The following is a 22,359-nucleotide window of genomic DNA, read 5'->3' on the forward strand; positions in this document are numbered from 1 at the left end:
GTTCTGCAGCTTGGCCTGATAATTTAAATGTAATCCAGTTTGTAAAACGTCTTGAGATACGTTGATTTATGGCCAATGTGGGAGTAATTGAATCATCACTTCATTGCCATTACAGAGGCAATCTGACGGCTTCTGTAATTCAGGGAGCTTTTGATGAAGGACGTTTCAGTAACTGTACAATGCTGACATGTTTTGCTTGGTTAATATATGGTTGGAAAGGAGTAAAGATGCTGTATTACAACTTCAGCACAAAGTATAAACCATGTACAGATTAAAGTGTAGGAACACAGGCATCTACTTGGTGGCAAATGCTAGCTGCAAAACTAGGGCCATAGAACCATGTGGGAGAAGGAGTGTCTCAGTGAGTAAAGACACTCCTTGTGACCTTGGGCAAGTCACTTTATCTCCATGTGCCTCAAGCACCAAAAACATAGATTGTAAGCTCCACGGGGCAGGGACCTGTGCCTGCAAAATGTCTCTGTAAAGCGCTACGTAAAACTAGCAGCGCTATACAAGAACAAACTATTATTATTAATTAAGTGCACAGCAATGTAAACATGGAGTGCCGGGTGCGCAGTCCTGGGAAGGGGCTGCACCTACTCATTTCCATGCACTTTGTAACAGAGGCCGGCACATCACATGTAAAAAAATAAATAAAATGTATATATAAATATCTTTTATTCAGATGTTTCTCAGCAATTCCTCAGGACTGCGGCTAAACACCAAAATAGTAGCATATTTGAATTATCATTTTTTTTTTTAAGTCTGCTGTACCACCTCTGTTCTAAAAGTAGGGCAAAATAATTGCACCAAATTTACAAAACAATCCATTTCCTTTCAATGGATTCCTTGTCTTGGATGAATACGGTGCTTTCTTTGCATTGGTTTTATCCCAGTTTTGCAGCTAGGAAACATTAGAAAATAGACCTCAGTTCTGAATCTTTTGCTTCTTTCTATTTTTCATTTGGAATTATTATAGGTTTTTTTTTTTTCTTCTCGTTATTTTAGGTTTCTTTATTTCCCCACCCCTCAAACCCCCACCCTACTGAACTGTTAGAGCAGTGACATGTGTTGCGAAATATACTGACTTGCTTTGCTTTTCCATATCTTGCGATATGAGTATTGTTGTGTAAAGTGTACACAGTATCAGAGAGGAGGAACACAGGCAAACCGGTCAATCTATAGAAACGGAAGAACGGAAGGATGACCGTAACCATATCAAGACATCCCATGTCTAATAAGAACAGCAATGAAAAGTGTGTGGGTGGGTGGGTGTGTGTGTGTGTGTGTGTGTGTGTCTCACTGGTAATTGTGATACTATAGAAATAACAGAACAAGAGTTAGTGGTGAAGATAATTGCAGTCCAAATGGAAGAAACAGTCTCAAAAAGTACTTATCCTGCAGAGTACTTGTAGATGAAAAGACGATACAGTACTTCAAAAAGGATCTACAGTATATGGAGTAACTGCAGCCTCAAAGGTCACTTACCAAATCCAGGAAAGAGTCTACAAGAACAAAGATTAAGCGCTAACTCCCATAGTGTGATCCAGGATTTAAAGCTGCAGTTCAAGCAATATCCTACATGTGTATATATTTTAATAAATTAGTTCTGTACTATGAGAAAATACTTGTAGCATTTGAAAAAAAACAAAAAAACTCTTAGACATTTTTAATGTACTCTAATTTAACTGGCAATTTTGTTCTTATAGCACCATATACAAAGTCACACCCCCTTCCCCTTCTGAAACAGCAGCACCTTTTTGAGCCCTGCCCTTTCTAGCAGTGAACCAATTGAATCTAGTGCCTGCCTGGTCACATGATCTTCCTCACAGAACTTTGGCTGTCGGTGCAGCAGAAGAGCGACCCAAGATGCATTTAGTGAACCATCAGCCACATTTCAGCGATCCATTACAGGAGATCGGATCGATCAGCAACTTAGTGTAAGGAATCGGGGAACACGTCCTCTTCTACGTGTTCCCTCCTTACCTGTCTTATCTCAGACCTCAGCTCTGGCACCAGCGCGTGCGCGCACCCCCGCTCTGTTTACAGAGCGCGCACGCACATGCAGCTCTTATAGTGTGCCACGGAGCTTAGCTCCGTCTCCTCGGGCGCGCCGTGCTTCTCTCAAGCGCGGCGCACACACGTGACGACGTGCACCGCTCCCCAGCTGCGTGGCAAGTATTCATTTAGCCCACTTGTCTCCTGCAGCCAATCCTTGCCTCCGCGGAGGCCGCACCTCCGTTCCGCCTCCTTTGCTTCTGGTTACTGTGTGCTACAAACACCCTGCAGTTCCTTTCCTACCTTGCTGAGCATAACTTGTTGTAGCCTTGAGCTCCTGCGTCTGTTGTGCCTTGTTCCCTGTCCTGTGTTCTCTTGCAGTTTAACTCTTCGTGTACCGACCCGGCTTGACTTTGGAACCCCTCTGGGTACTGACCCCGGCTTACCCTCGACTCCGCGGATATCTCCAACCCAGACAACGGCTATTCGGACCTCCACGATTCTGACCTCTCCAACCCCAGACCACGGCTATACGGACTTCCATGATTCTGACCTCTCCAAACCCAGACCACGGCTATACGGACTTCCATGATTCTGACCTCTCCAAACCCAGACCACGGCTATACGGACTTCCATGATTCTGACCTCTCCAAACCCAGACCACGGCTATACGGACTTAACTATTCTGAACTCTCCAATCCAAGACCTTGGCAAGTATCCACTAACCCGCTCTCCCCAACCCAGACCCGGCTACGTTTGACAATCTGCCTGCCAGGCCCGCTTCCGCTGCTGTGGGTGCGTGGTTCTATACTTCCCCCACATCAGTACCGGTGTCCTGTCTTGCTCGTGGGCAGCGCAAGCGTTACACTTAGCTAATCACTTCTCAGTGTGTAGATTGTATTGATGCACATATTGAATGATTTTTTTTGTTTTTAAACGACAGCTTGAACTGCAGCTTTATTTAACAGATATTAGACTTTTGGCTATTTGAAATATCATGTTGTCCGCACACACCGCAATGAAAAATACCTGTCTTTCTACGACCGTGTATCCACTGCCGATGCGCGCAGACAGCGTTGGCACGGCAGCTTGGTGGAAATACGAAGAAAATTGTATTTTCGAGCGGCTGCCGTGCCATGTGACACTGAGCCAATCACAGTGAGTCCTGCCCGTGTGACATCATGGCCACGCCTCCTAAACGCACGAATCAGCGTTTGGCCTATTGGCAAAAAATGCGTGCACCATGTGCATGTGCAGCATTGTGCCCGCGCTAAGTATAATAATTGCCTAAGATTATAGTCCGCGCTAGCAAGTGTTTATCGCATTGCGGGTGCCTCTCGGCCGAGTGATGTGTGAATTCAGATGGAAGCGATTGGGGAGGCAAGGCGGGCGCGTCACGAGGCTGGTTCACCGTGATTGGCAGAACCGCTCGTGACGCGGCCGTTGCTTGAAAAGACAATTTTTTTTGTCTTTTCAAAACACGCCCGCGCCATCATGCTCAGTCGTGCGTGCACTAGGCGCACCCTCATAGGGATTGGGCAGGTTATTCTTGTATAATCGCGGCCTAATACTAATACCCAGCAGGAGAATATGTACAAGCAGGAGTGGCTCAGCAACCTATTGTTAGATGTGATGGAAAGGATCTCTGAGGTGCCTCTGAGATGTTTTTGCTGCTTTACAATAATTATTTTTGTCTCCATTCTATAGTTGGAATGAGCTGTGAGGGAAAGAGGCACCGTGAGTGTTCTGTGATACAAGTATTCCCAACTTAATACCAAGAGACTTCTATTTAGTCTACTTTTTTCACTCATCGCAATGTATTAAGGCAGCGGTGTGCAAAGTGGGGGACGGGGCGCGAGACTCGCTGGGGGGGAGCGCTGGGTATACAGAGGCCCCGCGCGCGCTCCCTGAAGGCATTTGAATGAATGCTGGGGGAGCTGCGGGGCCTCTGTAAAGCTTACCTTGATTCAGATTCTCCTGGTAACGCGTCGCCATGGCAAATGACGCCGCAGGGTCGTGAGGTCACGTTGCGATGACGTGACGCAAGGACGTGTGAATCAAGGTAATGGGGGTGGGGGCGCAAGGACAGGGGGAAAGCCAGCTGGGGGGCACAGGGGAAAAAGATTGCGCCCTCCTGTATTAAGGTTCTCTTTCTTGTATTTCTATGCTAATTTGTGACTTGCAGAACCATGAATGGAACAGGATCGGGAGATAACATGGATGTAGCTTAGCATTTTCCAAGATATGAGCATTGGGCTACAATTTATTTTTTTATTGTTGACATATCGGTAACCGTGAACTTTTCAAAGGCCAGCAGTCTGGTTGTCCTTCTACTGTCCAGTGGATGTCGCTATTTAATATTATTTGTTGTCCATTTCTAGGGGAGATTGTGCCTAAAGCTCTCGGGAAGAGCAATGCCTCTTCCATTATTAAAATCAGGGGGGTGAGTTGAGGGGGTGGCAACCTTGTGATCACATGCTCATGATGCAGGAAAGTCATGTCCCATGGAACCAAGTATCTTATTGGCATTGGGAATGCATTCATATATGTTGGCATTCTTCATTAACAAAAAAAATCATTGGTATCCACCAGCAGCTTGACTGATGCTTAGTACAAGGACAAATCACAGGATTGTACCATCACATCTGTTCCTATCTAGCCCTTCCTTGTAGCTCAACTCTTCCCAGTGTATTTATTCTTGGGCTTTTGCATTGGACCTTTTAATTTTTTATTTTTTTATTTTTTTTTATTTTTTACAATTCTGCTATTATGGAGACTGGATTTGAGGTTCGATTTTAATCGGATAGATTGCATATTGTTTTTTGGACATTGGTTTCTCTGTTTGAGTGCTAAGGGTGAGTGCTTTATTGACTAAAAAAATAAAAATAATCCATTGTCCATCTCAAGGACTTCTCAGCTCTCGATGTGAGATATATCTAGTTCTGCTTTTGCCTCTTTTTGAAAGCTTCAGTTATTTCAGATTATTATTTTGTGTTTGTTTTGTGCGTTATAGAATGGGCATCACCCTCGTTTTCTACCTGAGGATATAGATTTGAATTTGCCTCTTGTGGCTTTATGGGATTTCCAAAGGACAGAGAGATGTCGCACATCCTGCGTTAGTTTGAATTCCAGGTCCTGTTAGATTTCTCTTGTTTCTGTTTTTTTTAATATGGATTCATTGATTGAGTGTCCAGTTTGGTTTTGGGCTCTTGATATCTAGGTTGACCATTTCTGTTACTACTGTACCAGGGAGTGATCTGACAACGTTATATTATGTGTAGTTGAACGCGGGATTTGGTTGATAAAACTTGTGCTTACAAAAAATATAGTCTAATTATGAGTACAATTGGTCTGGAAAAGAGAAAAAGGTATAGTCTTTTGTTTGAGGGTTCAATTCTCGCCAGGTATCCACAAGTTTTAAGGCATTTAGGTCTCTTTTCAGAGTTCTGTAATCTGTTAGTTTACGCGTTAGGGGAGCTTTGGAAGTGCCACACTTATCCCTGGCAGCATCTATGGCCAGGTTGAAGTTGCTTTAATGGATAACCTGGCCTTCTGCTATGATACCCAACAGGGTGAAGAATGTGTTGAAAAATGTGGAACTCTTCTTGCTCAGGGCATAGATATTTGCTAGGGTAATCTCCTTCCAAAATAGTTCAACCAATACTATAAGAAATTGGTCATCTGTCTGTCCTTGTGCTTTTGGACTTAAAGGAAATTCGTATTTTTTATATTTACCATGCCTCATTGTTTGGCCTGCGCCGAGGAATGAAAAAAATCTTGGAACGCTTTGTCAAAATATCTTGGGTTATTGCAGTTTTTGAAATAGGTTTCCAGATTTTAATTCTGACATTTGCAATGTCCTTTTATTGGAATTAATTTAAACATTTTAGATGTTGGCAAATAATTTTAAGTGACATAACTACGTGAGTGGGAGATTGTAAACTTAAATAAAAATATAGATTTATTTTGTCATGTTAAAGCTGCAGTTCAGGCAATATCCTGCATGTGTGTTTTTTTTTTTTTTTTAATAAATCAGTTCTGTAGTAAGAAAAAATACTTTTAGCATTTTCTGTTTTAAAAACTACTACTTTGAAAGACCAATTTTCTTGTATTCTATTTTAACAAGCATGCTTGTTCCTATAGCAACGATTTACATTCCAAATATTTAAAGATGTCGCCAAACTTTGCCGATCAATAGACGGAGAACGAATTGACCGGCAGCTATGCAGTTCTTTAGGTAATTAGAGATTGCCCACATGAAACTATTGAAGTAAAAAAAGACATTTAAAAAAAAAAAAAAAAAAGACTGAACTGCAGCTTTAAAAAACAAACAAACAAACAAAAAAACCACCTACATCATCTTTATCAAGATGATTAAAGCGCTAAGGTGTGAAACGCGTGTTAAAAATGTTTTACCTCCTTTTTTTATGATGATATAAATCAAAATTTGTATTGGAGTTTACCGCTCGATCTATCTATATGTTCTTGAACCGATAGTGCACAGCACCTCCATGTTTTTCTCAGTTCCTGCACCATCAAAAATTGGACACTGAAGACTTCCCTATGACGTATAGAGCGGGCGACAAAACTCATGAGTATGTGAGTGTATTGTGCTCCACTTTTGGACTGCTCTGAATGTAAGGCTATGTTGCCATGTACACACTATTTGAAGACATGTATAACGCTGTTATTCCTGCTCACCGTGTATGGTAACTATAAGTTACCTTTTTAATTTTCAATTTTGAAGGTCCCAGGTAAGCACTATCTTCTATGCACATGCCCCAGCATTTAGTTGTTGTCATTGAAGTGAAGGGAACTCTGAAAACTTATTTAATATTTTCAATACCATGTTTGTGAATAATCTGCCCCTTATACCTCTGAGCACCAAAATACACCCAGGACTGTAGAATTTTTAACTTGGACCAGAAAATTTTACAACATAACAATCTAAACTTGCCATGGGGATACCCAGTGGTAAGGGGTGTCTCAGATTTCAGAAAAATTTGGTTATTTAATATATATATATATATATATATATATATATATATATATATATATATATATATACACAACTGTAAATATTACTGTATGTTCATTTGCATGTCTTAGACAGGTCTGCAACCTGTCTTTCCCCATTATCGCCCAGCATACAGCGCTTCCACTGCAGCAAGGGATTCTGGATTTATTTTTAATAACAGGATAATTATTTTTTTTTCATATTTCATGATACACTTTAGCTCCAGAGCATTGGGCAGCACAGCTGCGACAAACTTTTTAATTGCAGTCATAAAATGATAGATGTTTCGTTCTGCTACACATTGTGCAGGGCAGGTTCCTGGTTTTAAAGATGTAAGTCTTATTTTATGGATTTTTATGATTACAACTTGATTTTCAGGTGAGTGCTTTATAATGCAGTTTCCTAAGAGTGAATGTGTTACGCTGACACTACTCGGCCAACTGGCTAGCAATAAAAACAGGACTTCCCCAGCCTGAAAGTCATTTATATTTCTTCAACTTCGCTTACTCCTAATTATTTGTCGGGTTGGGCTCAGTGTAAGCTACCCCCTCTAAAAGAAGCAGTGATTGGTGTAGTCACTTCTACATTTATATATACTGTAGGAATAGATTGGAATCACACTGGAATGCTGCAGTGGTTGATGTGTGATGGTACGGTACTGTTGATGTGTGATGGTACGGTACTGTTGATGTGTGATGGTACGGTACTGTATGTGATACTATATGCAGTGCTTCTTTCGTTATAGTGGTTAAAGGCTTATGCTAAATACCAGCAATTAGCTGGCACATTGCCTGCTGGTAGCAACTTTCTTGGATGTCTATTTCAGTTTACAGACACCACACAGCAATGCAATATTGACGGCTATTTATGCTGAGATCCAGACCCACGGTAATTATATAGAGCCTATCCGTGAGATTTTAATGAGACCCCTACACGCTATATTAAGTTGATACCAATACTAGGGTGCATAGTTACAACAAGCAAAGTTTATTAAAGCAAACTTGTCACTAGTATTTCGCCTACACTTTAAAACTATCACCCTGCTGGCCTATGAGTGACGCCACACCCAGGCGAGGGCTAATAGCCATATACTCAGCGGGCATTTCTGATTTGTACTCATGTGCATAGGGATGATCCTTAATTGCTCTTTCTTCAGCTATATAGAGTATTTTTATAAACTGTCTCCTATACAGGGAAGGCAGAGTAATACTCTGGATACTGTGATTGGAGGAGCATTTAATATCTCTATACACTGCCCTTGGGAATTCAAAAGGAGGAATTTAACCCCTCAAGTGTCAACATTAATTGACACTGCTTAGGCACTGGCAACATTTTAATTAGCTTAATTTGTTTGTTCGCTGTTTCTATGTACTCAAGCATGCAATGTATTTTATTTATTTTTGATTTACTATTAAAATGAAGTTTTAATTATCTCAATCGCCATCCTTCACTTAGTGGTAATTGAGTGCTCACCAAACTGGGATTCTTTCTCGCTGGTTTATACCAATAGTTCCAATTTATTTGTAAAGAAACATTTATAAACCCTTTCATTTGTTTTTTGTTGCACATGTTGGGATCATAAGGTTGCCCTCTTCTCCCCCTATTCCACCAGATTGTAGGCATGGAGGAGGATTTCCTCCCCTAGAAATGGACAACAATAATCATAAATAACGACGTCCACAAGGACAGCACAAAGACGACCAGACCGCTGGCACGTGACATGTTCACTGTTGCTGATATGTCAACAACAATTTATTTTTATTTTTTTCCAATTATTGTAGACTAATGGTCATACCTTGGAAAATGCTAAGCTAGATCCATGTTATCTCACGATCCTGTTCCAGTCATGGTTCTGCAAGTCCCCAATTACCATAGAAATGCATGATGCCGAGAACCTTAATACATTGCGACTGAATAGAAGTCTTAATATAAAGTTGGACACATTGAATACACCACTGTAACCTGACATTAAAGCAGTTGAATCGCATTCATATTGGCTCCAGTCACCCACTGATTTTCGAGATACCGGGGAAGGTGCCGCCGGACTATCCCCTTCCAAGGGAAACAAAAATGGAGATTTAAATCTCCCGTGTCAATAATAAATCCGCAACCTCATCAGCCACGGCTTCCAATTGGTCCGTTTTTGTCGCGGGGGATTTAAACCTCCGTGATGTACCTGCAGTACCTTCACTAACCTCTGGAAGCAGGGAGTCCACAGAGCTGGAATGAGCACGCTGCAGCTCTGGAGATCCTCTGCACCCATACATGTAAAAGGGAACAGTTGCCTTAAGAGTCATGCTCCAGTTCTTGCACAATAAGAAATTCTTGGAATCAGACACAGTACCACTACTTTAACATCTGAGACATTGTTTTTTTGCATTATAAATCATTGCGGGGACGTTGACCAGTCAGAATGCTCATTTCACTACTCTCACTCTTCATTATTTTGCGTGACAGATGCTTGATGCGTCGGTTTCTACATTTATGGAGGACTCCGGCTCTATCTGTTCTCAGCACAATTAAAAGTGCAGTCCCATGCAAGGCTGAAGTGATATAACAGCGGGAATGTATCCCTTGGGGGTTTGTTGCCTTATCAGACCTGAGCAAGTATGTTTTGGAAACCAACATGGACAGAGCTCATACCTGCTATAGTACTGTAGGTAATAGAAATCTCCTAGCTAGTAGAGTATAACCAGTATATATACAAGGAAAGCAGGGCTCAATATATAGCTAATAAACGTAATGTTTTTAGAATACCTAAATTACTAAAAGCAGTATCCTTCAGTTAACGAACCCAAGTCCTCACTCTCAGAGAGCCACGTACAGTCGGCTAAGGCAGGGTTCTCCACTCAAGTCCTCCAGTCCTCAAGACCGCCCAACAGGTCAGGTTTTAAGGATATCTCTGCTTCAGCACAGGTGGCTCAGTCAAAGATTGTGATGAAGCAGGGATATCCTGAAAAACTCTCGTCGGTATCTCTGGAGGACTGGAGTTCACCGCCCCCTGCTATGGAGGCATTGCTGTTAATTGACAGGGAAATTCCTCCGCAAAACGTCAGCCTCCTGATACAAGAAGTCATAGCACCGTGATTTGGGGCCAAAATAACCTGCAGCGAAAGCAAGACAAGTTATTCGGTTATGGTACATGTAGACCAGGGGTAGCTTACTCATCGTCAAAAGCTACCAACAGGTCACGTTTTCTGGATATTCCTGCTTCAGCACAGGTGGCTCAATCAGTGGCCCAGTCAAAGACTGAGCCACTGATTGCGCCACCTGTGCTGAAGCAGTGACTGATTGAGCCACCTGTTCTGAAGCGGGAATATCCTGAAAACCTGACCTGTTTGGGGGGGTCTTGAGGACGAGTTGAGAACCCCTGAGCTAAGGGATGGGATCCTGCCGCTTAGGTTTTATATATGTTATTCAAAGTTAAAAGTAAAAAATAATTCTGGTATGGATTGGACGCTGCTTTACATGTGATTTTAGTGTTTAGAGATTGTTAAGAATGTTAAATGAGACATGAAAGTTAGGTTCGTTTGTCTGGTTGGATGTTAGCATTTCTATTTGTTAACAAATACCGATCGTGCCTGCAGCAGGCAGCATATCTAGACAGTAACAATAATAAAAACTGTGTAATAAATGGCACAGCGATGCAACTAGTGGAATGAAAGAAGAATACTGAAAAAAGAAAAAGCTTCAAAGCAGAAGGTAGAAAACATTCCGCATAACAGGGCTCTTGATATGCTGAAAAATGTAATCACTACACGTTACTAAAAAATATGTATATTAAAAAAATGTGTGTGGATGAAGGCCTCCCTATTGATCTTCCAGGTACTGTGGTGGCAAGCCTCTTCTCCACGTTGCTGCAACACATTTTCTGATTTCATCCCCCATCTTACTTTTGATCGTCGTCTTTTAATCTATCTTGGAATCCACTCAAGTATCATCTTTATCCAACGATGGTCTTTTCTTGTAGCGATCTGTCCAGCCTCCTGCTATTAAAGTTTCGTCACCCTCTTTTGATGACGTCACAGATTTTTGTTTGGTTTCGAACCCATTCATTCATTTTCATATCTCTTCAGGTAATACCCAGATGCATCTCTCCACCCAGACATCTTTGTGTTGTCGGAAGCTTCTAAATTATCTGTGAACTTAGGGTACAAGTTTCACATCCACGCATGAGCACTGGCAGAATACACTCGTCGAAAATGTTCTTCTGGAGGCACAGAGAAGCGGAGGATGTTTGGCTGAGACCAAGTCGCCGCCGGGACATTTCTCCGCCAGGTTGGATAAGTGCATGTTTAAATGTCCCGCGCAGGGACGCTGCATTGCCTAGACTGGCTGCTCCGACGCTCCGTCTTGTGCGGGACATTGTAATCTGATGCAGGTAGAACGAGCTTGTGCTCCACAAGATGTTGGTTGCTGGTTCTTAAAAAGTGTCTCATTCACGTGAACATTGCTTCATAAAAGTACAACGCTCATTACTTGGTGTCAGAAGTGCTAAAGGAGGAGGAGGAATGTGTCACGTTGCTTTTTTCAGTGCAAGAATTAAAAGGAAGACAGAGCAAGTTGAACAGGAGGCAACATATCACAGAATTATTGAATGCTGTAAGACCTGTGCCTTTGATCAGAGACTGTCATTTCACCATAGATAGAATCGTTTGTGGCGTCAAAGAAAACGTGTGGAGAACCGCCTTCGTGATGCTGATCTAACCGTAGATAAATCACTATGATATGCAGGGCAGCAGAAGCTGTAAAGTCACAAACAAAAAGAGCTGAATTCACCAGAATGGGTTATCCATTCCCCAAGTACAAACGATGACAGTCAGAAATGCTCTCAACAAAAATTAATCACATACTGTATATGGAAAGCCAATTGCATGTGCTAGCACCTATTTAAAGTTGTTTGGGCAATGTGGATTGCAACTGTGTGCGGGCGTGCGTGCGGGCGTGCGTGCGAGCGGTGGCTTCTCCAAATATACTGGACTTAATGGTGAAAGGTGCGTCAGGTCACTATGTCCAGGGAAGTAATACCGGACACATACATGTCCAGTATTGCAGTACCTCTCATTTTTTACTGGACAGAGTATCCTAATACAGGACAGTCCAGTTCAATACCGGACACCTGGCAACCGTGTGTGTGTATCTGTTTTATGTACATGTAATTGACGAGAGGAACTGGATAACACCAATTACACTGCATCACTGGAGATTAGGTGAAAAGTCTACCTGAAAAAAATATAAGCAACAGGTTATTCTGGAACATATAGGAGCTTAGGAGGGACTCTTGGGGCCTCAAGCCCCTGGGGTCTGCTCCAGGGAATGGAGATGATGCCATGCTCTCTGTACAATAAGGGTGCCTTTGTACCAGCAATGACGTGGGGTGATTTGTAAAGGAGAATTGCCTGTGGTGACCATCCTACTTCCTGCAGGATCCTTATGGGATGGAGGCGCTGCACCATCCCCATTTGTCACCCCTCCCCCCCCCTTTCCCCATGTGTTTCCCCCCCCCCCCCCCATGTGTCACCTCTTCCACTTGTTCTCTGTGTCAGGTTATTCCCTGTGTCAGTGTATAGTGCTGTCAGGTTATGTCCTGTGACCGTGTGTAGTGCCGTTGGCTACATACTCTGTGTATAGTGCCGTGAAGTTATACTGTGCACTATACACCGACACAGAGCATAACCAGGCGGCACTATACACCGACACAGAGCATAACCAGGCGGCACTATACACCGACACGGTCAGGTTATGCTCTTTGTCACTGGATACAGGTTTTAATTTTAATTTCTTTCTCATTGTGGCCCTTTGACAATGACGCGGGTATATTCTGGCTCATTTTCCCAGTCAGGTTGGCCACCCCTGCACTAGTAGAACCAACTGGCACACCCAGACATCAAACAAGATCAGACAAAGGGTGACACTTTCATGACCATTTCACCCCTTTGCAGCCAGTGGGTCCAGCAATGCAGAACAAAAAGAGGTAGTCCAATTTAGGACGAAAATGAACTAAGGACAGTGGCAAGCTAAAAGTAGCTGGTTTAACACCTCTACAAGAAATAGACAAGTGTATAAGTATTTTAAAATGTGTTTTCAACATTTTTATGGTAAACAAATTGATTGGACGGTTTGTACGATGTTTGGCAAATGATCTTATGGCTAAAAGACGTTATATAGTCATCAGAATTGTTAACTTACCTTGTATCTTTGTTTCCAAATTAATTATGGTACCATCATTAGTCAAACAAATAAACATAAGTAGCTGATGTGCTTGAATCCAGTGTTGCCAACAAGAAGCGATTCATATTTATTTTACTTACAAGAAACAAATGAATAAGCCCGTTGCTTGCGGGGTGAACCTTCGTAAGGAAGCTAGTTATACAGATCTGTTATAAAAAAAAATTAAACGTTGAACTGCTGTGCAGTGGTGGAGACAGAATAATACGACTCGGCGTTGCGGTGTCAACTGCCCCCATCGTCAGGTGGGATTCTCGACAGTGGTTAAGCGTCACGTGAGAATCTCCCCCGGCGAAGTTTGCAGTTGTCTTATTTTTGCACTGTGTATTTCTTTGTTTTCATTGAACAATGATGCCTCAGTAAAAAGTGTAATGATGCTCCTTTGTTTTTTTTTGTTTTTAAAGTTTTTATTAGGCAAAAGTAGATATACAACCAGTCATAGTTTATACATATATAGAAGAGAGCGATGTGATGCATCCAAATTGGTTAGAAATCCTCCACAATATGTGTGAATAATACTGGATGATAACAAAGAGTCCATGAAAAATATGGCCAATTATCAGGTGTGGGCTAAGTGTCTAAGTGGGGTCTGTTTAACCTCCACAGCTGAGTCACCATATGCACCCACCCTAGTAACCAATATATAATGAGCAGAGGCACTGGTAAACATATATATGCAGGGGCACTGCGGCCCTTACCTTAGTGCTTGCAGGACTCCTATGCATCCAGGGCGTGCTGATCATCCAGGAAGGTATACAGCAAGTAGAGAGATGTTGATGTAAAGCACAGCCACGAATTCCAAATCAGCATGGGACCGGAACAAATGATACAGGTGAACACTCCAATCTTGCAACAGGTCAGGTTTATTGCATGGTGGTGCAGCAAAAATAGGACTACACGAACGCACCTACGCGTTTTATGCACTTGATAAAGTGCCTTGTGCATGAAACGCGTAGGTGCGTTCGTGTAGTCCTATTTTTGCTGCACCACCATGCAATAAACCTGACCTGTTGCAAGATTGGAGTGTTCACCTGTATCATTTGTTCCGGTCCCATGCTGATTTGGAATTCGTGGCTGTGCTTTATATCAACATCTCTCTACTTGCTGTATAGTTTATACATAGCCTAATACACATGGTTTTTCAAACATAAAGGAAAGACAGGATAGAAAACCGCCACTCTCTCCGACCGCCAGGGGCTGAAACTAATGTAACAGTGGTCAAGTCTACCGGATCCAGCCGGTCACGACAGGAGGATAATTTCTGGGTCGAGGTCAATGTCTTAACCACAGATCCCAGGTTTCATAGAATCCTGAGGTTGATTGCTTTAGGAAAGCTGTCAACTTTTCCATCAGCATAACCTCATTGATCCTTTTTTTAATAGTTTGTTTAGAGGGAGGGGACACTTTCCTCCAGGAGGCTGCTAAGGCACAATGATGCTCCTTTTTTAGCTTGTGACTGATGGTTCTAGTCACGGGTAGTTTGATCATTATTTCGCGAGGTGAGTGTGTTGTGAAGAGTTTATTCTTCTTTCCCTTCTCCAGGCAGTTCCTCCGAGTTCTTCCTCTACCAAGTGAAAACTGGAGCTCTCTGGTGGGAGAATGGTGCTGCCATGCTGATCCCTTTGCCAACCGCAATTGCCAACCCAAAGTCAATGACTGCTTTCTAGGAGACAGCTTCCTCTTGTTGAATAGAGCAAATATTTCAGAGCCCACTGCAGAGACTAATACTTCATCATCGGTTTCTTGTTCTGCCGGTGTGAATGTCTCGGTAAGTTATTGGTGTTCATGACAACTTCAGATGGGTCCTTGGTTATCCGAAGGAATCTGTTGTGCAATCCGCCGTCGGATTGCAAAGCTTCTGATTGCAAATTCAATGTTAATCCGTGGCGGCGAGCGTTGGATAATGCGTTCCACGGAATGCATTATGACGCATCGAATAATCCGTTTAACCGATAGCGAGGACCACCTGTAATTGGTACATTTTTATCAACCAGTGTAACTTTCTTATTTCAAGGAAGTTTATTCCAGATAGAATGTGTCAACCATTCTCCGTTGTGCTTTTCAAGTTGTGTTGTCAAACATGTATGATATAGGTCTGGGGAAAACAAAGGGATTGTGGACAGTGGGGTACCAATTCATTCTAACACAACATTGCATCCATGAAGCTCAATGTCAGGTTCTCACATTTTTGTAAGTAGATAAATGTGAGAGAGCTTTACAGTAGCTCGCCAAGCTCCTTCACTCTCCATGTTGTTGATCTCTCGAATATCAAATAAGTGAAACTGTACACTATATGTACAGTAATTCTTGGTAGCTCCTCTTATCTTGTAACTGTTTAGTGCTATATCCTAAAATAAAAATCGTGACTTACAAGACTTCGGGTGTGCTTCCTGCTTTGTGGGTGATAACCCACACAAACCCAATAAATATATCGTGAAGAAGTGGGAAACTTGCCACTGTTTAAATTCTCAGCTACAATTGCATGAGTACTGATGAATTGTCAATTCGTCTACATTTTTTAAAGGCATATTATCAGTTTCAACTCGGCACATTACATTGCATTTTGATGCACCATGGATAATAGATTGTTACATACCGTCATTCCTCCACAATGTGATTTTAAATGTATTTCATTGCTCTTTCCTGCAATGTACTGCACACATATATATATATACACACACACACACACACACACACACACACACATATAGATACACACACATATAGATACACACACATATAGATACACACACATATAGATACACACACCTATAGATACACACACATATAGATACACACACATATACACACACACAAATATACACTCTGGTAAATGTGCTCTTCACAAGACAGATGTCATTGAGTGGCAACATTTTGAGAAGAGCAAAATAAAGTTCAATCCGCCCTCTAGAGAGCATGTGTAAAATGATATATTCCTTTTCGGAGGTGTAACCTGACATTTACGTGACATTTTTGTGGCTTGCAGAGATCCAAGGAAAATACCAAAGTAATTTGCAAGCGTTGCAAGGCAATACTTGGAGAGACTGTGTCATCAGGTATGTACTGGTTTTACAGAGACTATACTAAACTTCAGTTCAAAATGAAAATAAAGGAGACACGTTTGCTACAAAGTCAAATGTACTGCTTTTTCGTGTGACATTGCAAACATTTCCTACATAACCAGTTGTACAGTCAACGTGAGAATTGCAATTTATCTTTACTTAAAAATACAAATACGGAAATATCCGCTTACATGTCAGTTTGAAACAGGAGGGGGCGGGGGGAGTTCTGTTGTGCTATTAAAAGTACATTGATACTAACTATTGTGTCTAGCATCTTTCTAAGTCAGAACGTAGTGTATATTACATGGCTTTTCTGAATGGCTAATTACTCCTACATTAAGCCCCAGTGCACTGCTAAAAAGATTAATAGCTGCGTAGCTGTTTTAGGGGGATGCGGCAAGTTTTATTCTTGCTCGCATCGTCAAGGGCATAGTTAACCCAGTTTATTTCCCTATTAAACTTGTAGATACTGAACCCCGTAAGTTCTCTATAATGTAGTTGAGCAGTGCGTAGGTTGCAGCCTCAATCAGCAATTGGGCCAATGCTTGTTGAATTTATCATCTCTAAAGTGGCTGTACACGATTGTCCAGTAACTCCTGTGTGTGTGTTTCAGTACAGGGAGCCCACCTGTTTCTGAACTGTTAATATTACATTGTTGAAATTAATCAGTGATGGCAACAAATATTAAGGGTTCATATATCTTTGCAATTGGTCTGAGACTGTGAAATTGTAGGTTTCATTGAACATACAGAACACCAAAGTTGACAAATTGTCTGACATTTATAGTTGGCATCATAAATGGGACCACGTGTGTATTATGAACATTTAGCAATATTTCTATAATAAATCTGAGTATTTTAATTCCAGATCTTGACTTCTGAGCTTCCGGTATGATTTTATACATATTGGCATGTTTTTACAGTTCTTTTACTTAATATATTATTTTGAGCAAGATCTGTAGAAAAATAAATGTAACGAATACATTTTTTTTTTCTATTTTGGTTTGGTTTGTGGTTTCCAGAATTAACGATCTTTAGTGAATGTTTCCCCAATAGATTTAGTTTTTCTCTCATTGTAGACTTGGAATCTCACACTTTTTGATGTGATGACTTTGAGTAATGGGATGGACTGTGTACGTACGAGGCTTAGGCAAGCGATGGGAAGACGAGGTGGTCCTGCCAGGGAGATATATATATAAATATATATATCTCCTAATTTCATGGTAGCTGAAAAGGCCATGAGAATATTAATGCCAACTTGAGCTAAGGGAGTGAAACTCATCCTGAGAAAATAATTGCCCAAAACGTATAATTTGCTCCAAGATATTCATGTTGTTGCTGATAAGCAAAAAGAGAAAGGGGTGTTCGGTGAAACGCTCGATTTTGGTGACACCAGAGGGCTGCTTCATGGAGGGAGGACGCATTTCTCTGGTGACTCGTACGCCTTGCGCTCTCTTTAATATCATGACTGCGGATAAATCCCTCCTAGACGCCAGCAGTTAGGTTCCCGCCAGGATAGGTCACATTGTAGGAATGTATCGTTAAGCATCTTTGTGTGTAAATGTCTGTAATGATTGGGCTTCAAACACTTGTTTACTACTGGATTTGTATAGTAATAAGGACAGAATCCGAGTGAAAGGCAAGCTCGCCGAGGAACTCATCTAGCCAGTAGTGTCTTTGTGTCCTTTCCCCACTAGGGATTACAATTCCATTAATGGTGCCCGGAGGCTTTTTAAAATATTAAAGTAAATACCTTAATTTTTCAAGTACTATTAAATGAGTGCATAGCATATATATAAAGGTGTATTAGACAATATATGAGAGGTACTGTGAAGAGATATAACTAAAAGTCTTCATCTGAGGGGGACATTTTTATTGCTCACAATTTGGCATGTAATATAGTAGGCGGGCGTGCGCACAGTGTTGCATGTGGCGCGCGCTTTTAGTGCCTATAGACCAAATGGTGCCACGCGGGGCTATCAGGCGTGGCCATGACGTCACAACAGTAGGCCGCACTGTGATTGGCTCACAGTATCACGTGGCATGGCATCCGCTCGAAAATACACATTTCTTTGTATTTCCTCACTGCACTAGATAAACTGTCAAAGGGAGACATGTATTTATCATTGCCTCGCACGTGCGCCAGCGCTTATATAATACCAGCCTAACACATAAACGAGACATATCCCCCTCCCTCCCAGGGAAATAAACATGACCTTCGATAACATTCCACAAAGGGACATTATTCTGTTAGGACTACATTCTGAATTATAATGTGAAAATACAAAATAAGTGTCCCCGGCGCTAGTGATAAAAGTCCAAGATACCATAGTCCAATTGACAGTCTTTAAATGGGAGACTTTTCTGGATGGGTAAATGGAATAACAGGAAAGTCCCAGACGGGTAGGGGTGTCCTTAAGGATTAGCTCCACAGTGCTTCTGAAATTATACAGAAACAAGAGGACACACCAATTGCGCAGTATGAAAAAGCACAGGCTCCTATCTACAACATAGAAACCCTACTTACAAGATGATATCTTGTTGGTACGTCGGGCGGTTACGGTGTCAATTGGACTACGGTATCTCGGACTTTTATCACTAGCGCCGGGGACACTTATTTTGTATTTTCATTTTTGCTCAACAGGTTTGGAATCATCTGTTTTATGTAGTTCCCTTTGGCAGCTTTATTTTGACACTTCATTTATGTGTTTATTATTCACCAATATTCACCTTTGTACACATCACATTAATTGTATTTGGTGTAGGTTAGCGCTTGTAGTGGGTTAGTTATATCGTTTGTTTGTCTCCTGAATTATAATGTATTTAGAATTTTTAGATAATATTGTTTAACTGTGGATTAAAAGTTACGTTTTATGCTTTCTACACTGTCTGAGGTGTACATTCAGGAAATAAAGGTTATTTTCTTTCTTTGTTAATGTATCAATTACATACTACTTAATATATAGCAAAGTATTAGAGAATGAGTTACATCAGTGCTGGTTTTTGGCATGCTGAGTGTAAAAGGACCACCATGTGCCACTCTTGCCCTCTCATTAGTTTAGACCTGTAGGAGGTGTGTACTGTACATCTTTTGTAGCGTTCTCCAACACTAATTTAGATAAGGTCTTAATTGGGCATTTCAATGAAAATATATATAAATATTAATTGAAATACCCAATTAAGACCGTATCTAAATTAGTTATACAAAGCTATTAAAGGAATTTTGATTCAAACGTAAATAACTTTTGAAAACGAAAACTTCCTGTGTCTTTCAAACACATATATTAACAATTGTCTGCTTCAATTCATATAATATGTAATAGGTAAGAAGTAATATGCTTTTTGATAAGTAGTGCCGGACACATGGAATGCATGTACTGTACATATACTTTTTGACCACTGGCTGAATTACTGCACTTTTAGTAGTTCCTCCTGCTCCATGTTAAAATACACACTTGTGCGCTCCTGATTTTTTACCGAGCCTTTTTACTGCCTTCTGCTGCAATGATGCCACTTCATTTTTATACTGAAGCATTCTAGTGATAACTGCTAAGAAATGTTTGGCGTTGGACCATTTTGGAAAAGACTGTTGTGTTCTGATCTGATGTTCTTTCTACTTCCCTAAAACTCAGTGCCTAACCTATTCTTTTAAGCTGTCCTGACCTCCATGTACAGTACTTAATTACAGAAGGCAATTTCATCATAATGTGTCGCACTGTTTGTCAGCTAATAATTGTTCTATGTATGTAGATGCTGTAAAGTACTATATCACAGAAGTAATGATTCAGCCATCTTGTGACGATTTTAACATGATCCCAAGGTATGTACCGTGTGCTACATTAATCTATATACCAGTTAGGATTTGATTATATGCACATAATATCAAATTCTTGAGAGCACCACCTTTCAGCTATTTGCCATAGAAGTGGAAAGTATACATATTAGATGCTCTACATCAGTGCGCCGCTCCTGATGCCCAGTTGTGGTTATGGGGTGAAGTTAATCACCTCTATTTCATCACTTGTGGTGCATTTGCACGTCTCAGACAGGTCTGCAACCCTGTCTTTTCCCGTTATGACTTGGCAAACAGGGCTCACTGCACCAATGGATTCTGGGTAATGACATGCAAATGAGCAGAGTGCGTCACTTAACATGGACCCTTATAAGCTTATGCCTGCTGTATTGCACAGCTTTTCAGCACAGTCTGGGTTTAAGAAGTGCATAGCCAGTAAACCTACTCACAGACAGCTGTTTCAGCCTTTTGGGTCTCATCAGTGTGAGGTTGGTTGCTCGATATGCAACGTGAAGCTGGTACGTGGGTATAACCAGACCATTACAAAAGTTATTGTGGGTTAAAAAAAAAATCAAAAACCCATAGCATTGTTTGCTAAGAGATAATAGAGAAAGACATGATTGCATACCTGTTTGAGACATGAAAATGCCCCACAAGGGGTCATTTTATTCACTGTACGGGGGAGGGTTTTTTTTTCTTTACCCTGCATAACTTTTGTTCTTTAACATTTCTAACGCGTAGAAACTGCACTTGGCTGTATTTTTTTGTTAACTTAAATAAATGTAGATATACATTTTAATCTTATTAACTTCAAAATAAGAACATAAGCAATTGTTAACAAAATATATGGCTTGTATTACAGTCCAAAACCAGCCTGATGGCTACACCTATATTTGAATACAGGAGGAGCATGCAGTACTGCTCTGTGGGGCTGTATGTTAACTTGTTTTGCTTGTTGACATTAAATTAATTGGTTGCAAAAAATGTTAGCTCCCTGTGTTTTATAAAGTAAAAGATGTAGGACACGGAGCCTCTTAATTATCTGGCAACAATCCCTAGCCCAAGAGCCTTCTATTATATACAGTAGGGGTGCTGACAGCACATAAAGGAAAATAGATAATGTGGAGGTTTCGCTTCCCCTTAATGACCATTTACTATAAGTAGCATGTGTTCCCAATGATAGTTATTATGGACACACACTGTGAAGATTGATTTCTGTTCCAACAGGACCCGGTATGTGGAGAGTGTAATAGCCCAGCATCTCGTGGAATTCTCTGCCTCCAGAAGTACGTTCAGGTTCTGCATTCAAGGGCAAGATGGGAAAGTCTTTCTTTTGGTGAGAAATTGTGTTTTTGAGCCTTTTTCATTTTGGTTGTCACTGCAAAAAAATAGCGGATACGAGAGAGATGGTTTATAAAAGTCTCTTGAAATAGTTTGTGTGAAACTTGCATAAAATAACTTGTTTTTCAGAAGGAAATATGTAATGAGAAATAATTTAGTTCACATTTACACGTTCTTAAACATGTCACAATGTCTGTTAATCTAGGCCACATTAGAAACCCCAATAATGGCTACATGTTTTGTTTGCTTCCTTTAAACTGCTTCTCAGAGAGCAAACATGCATAATGACCAACAGGATATTGTTCCATTGTCATTCTGTTATATTTTCTCATCTAAATAAGAGTATTCAGCATTCATTAAATAGACCAAGAAAGTGGCTTGTTCCACTTAATAGTAGCTGTTGGCAATACGTTTTCTGAGGGACTATACTGACCTTTTGGCCCAATGTAAGCAATCGCGTAAGTATGTTGGTTTAAAATAAGAAGTGGTTATGCTAATTGTCCTGAGAGGTCTTTATAATAAAGGCTACAAGCGTGTCAAGTATTTTTAGGTCGTCTATGCAGCGAGGAACCTCAACTGCTCAGATTTGCCAGTTTAGCTGTCTCAGGACCTACTTGTATGCATACCTACTTGTATGCATACCTACTTGTATGCATACCTACGTGTATGCATACCTTTATATAGCGCCATCCATGTACATGGCGCTTTACAGCAGTAATACACGTGGCATAATAGGAATAAGTGCTTAAACATAAAAGTAGACCTTAGGAGTCTCTGCCCCGAAGAGCTTACAATATACTTCCTTACCTCCTTCTACTAAATGACTAAATGCTATTGATTTATGGCCTATACTTCTACTTTTGGACACTGTTGTAGTTATAACCTTGAATGGTAATGGTCATTATACATGTTTCTTGCATT

The 22,359-nt window shown here is 41.0% G+C and overlaps 1 protein-coding gene across 5 annotated transcripts in view; it reads left to right on the top strand.

The window, feature by feature from the left end:
- UBE3D (ubiquitin protein ligase E3D) overlaps positions 1-22,359 on the top strand; it is a 181,082-nt gene that overhangs the window by 22,961 nt on the left and 135,762 nt on the right. For all 5 annotated transcript variants that reach the window (XM_075597941.1, XM_075597940.1, XM_075597939.1 and 2 more), the window contains 4 exons: positions 14,786-15,011; positions 16,230-16,299; positions 20,055-20,124; positions 21,325-21,433. In XM_075597941.1, the coding sequence (XP_075454056.1) occupies positions 14,786-15,011; positions 16,230-16,299; positions 20,055-20,124; positions 21,325-21,433 (475 nt within the window). The remainder of the gene's footprint in view (positions 1-14,785; positions 15,012-16,229; positions 16,300-20,054; positions 20,125-21,324; positions 21,434-22,359) is intronic.

This window comes from Ascaphus truei, chromosome 4 (genome assembly GCF_040206685.1).
Source record: "Ascaphus truei isolate aAscTru1 chromosome 4, aAscTru1.hap1, whole genome shotgun sequence".
In the NCBI taxonomy this organism is placed as follows: domain Eukaryota; kingdom Metazoa; phylum Chordata; class Amphibia; order Anura; family Ascaphidae; genus Ascaphus; species Ascaphus truei.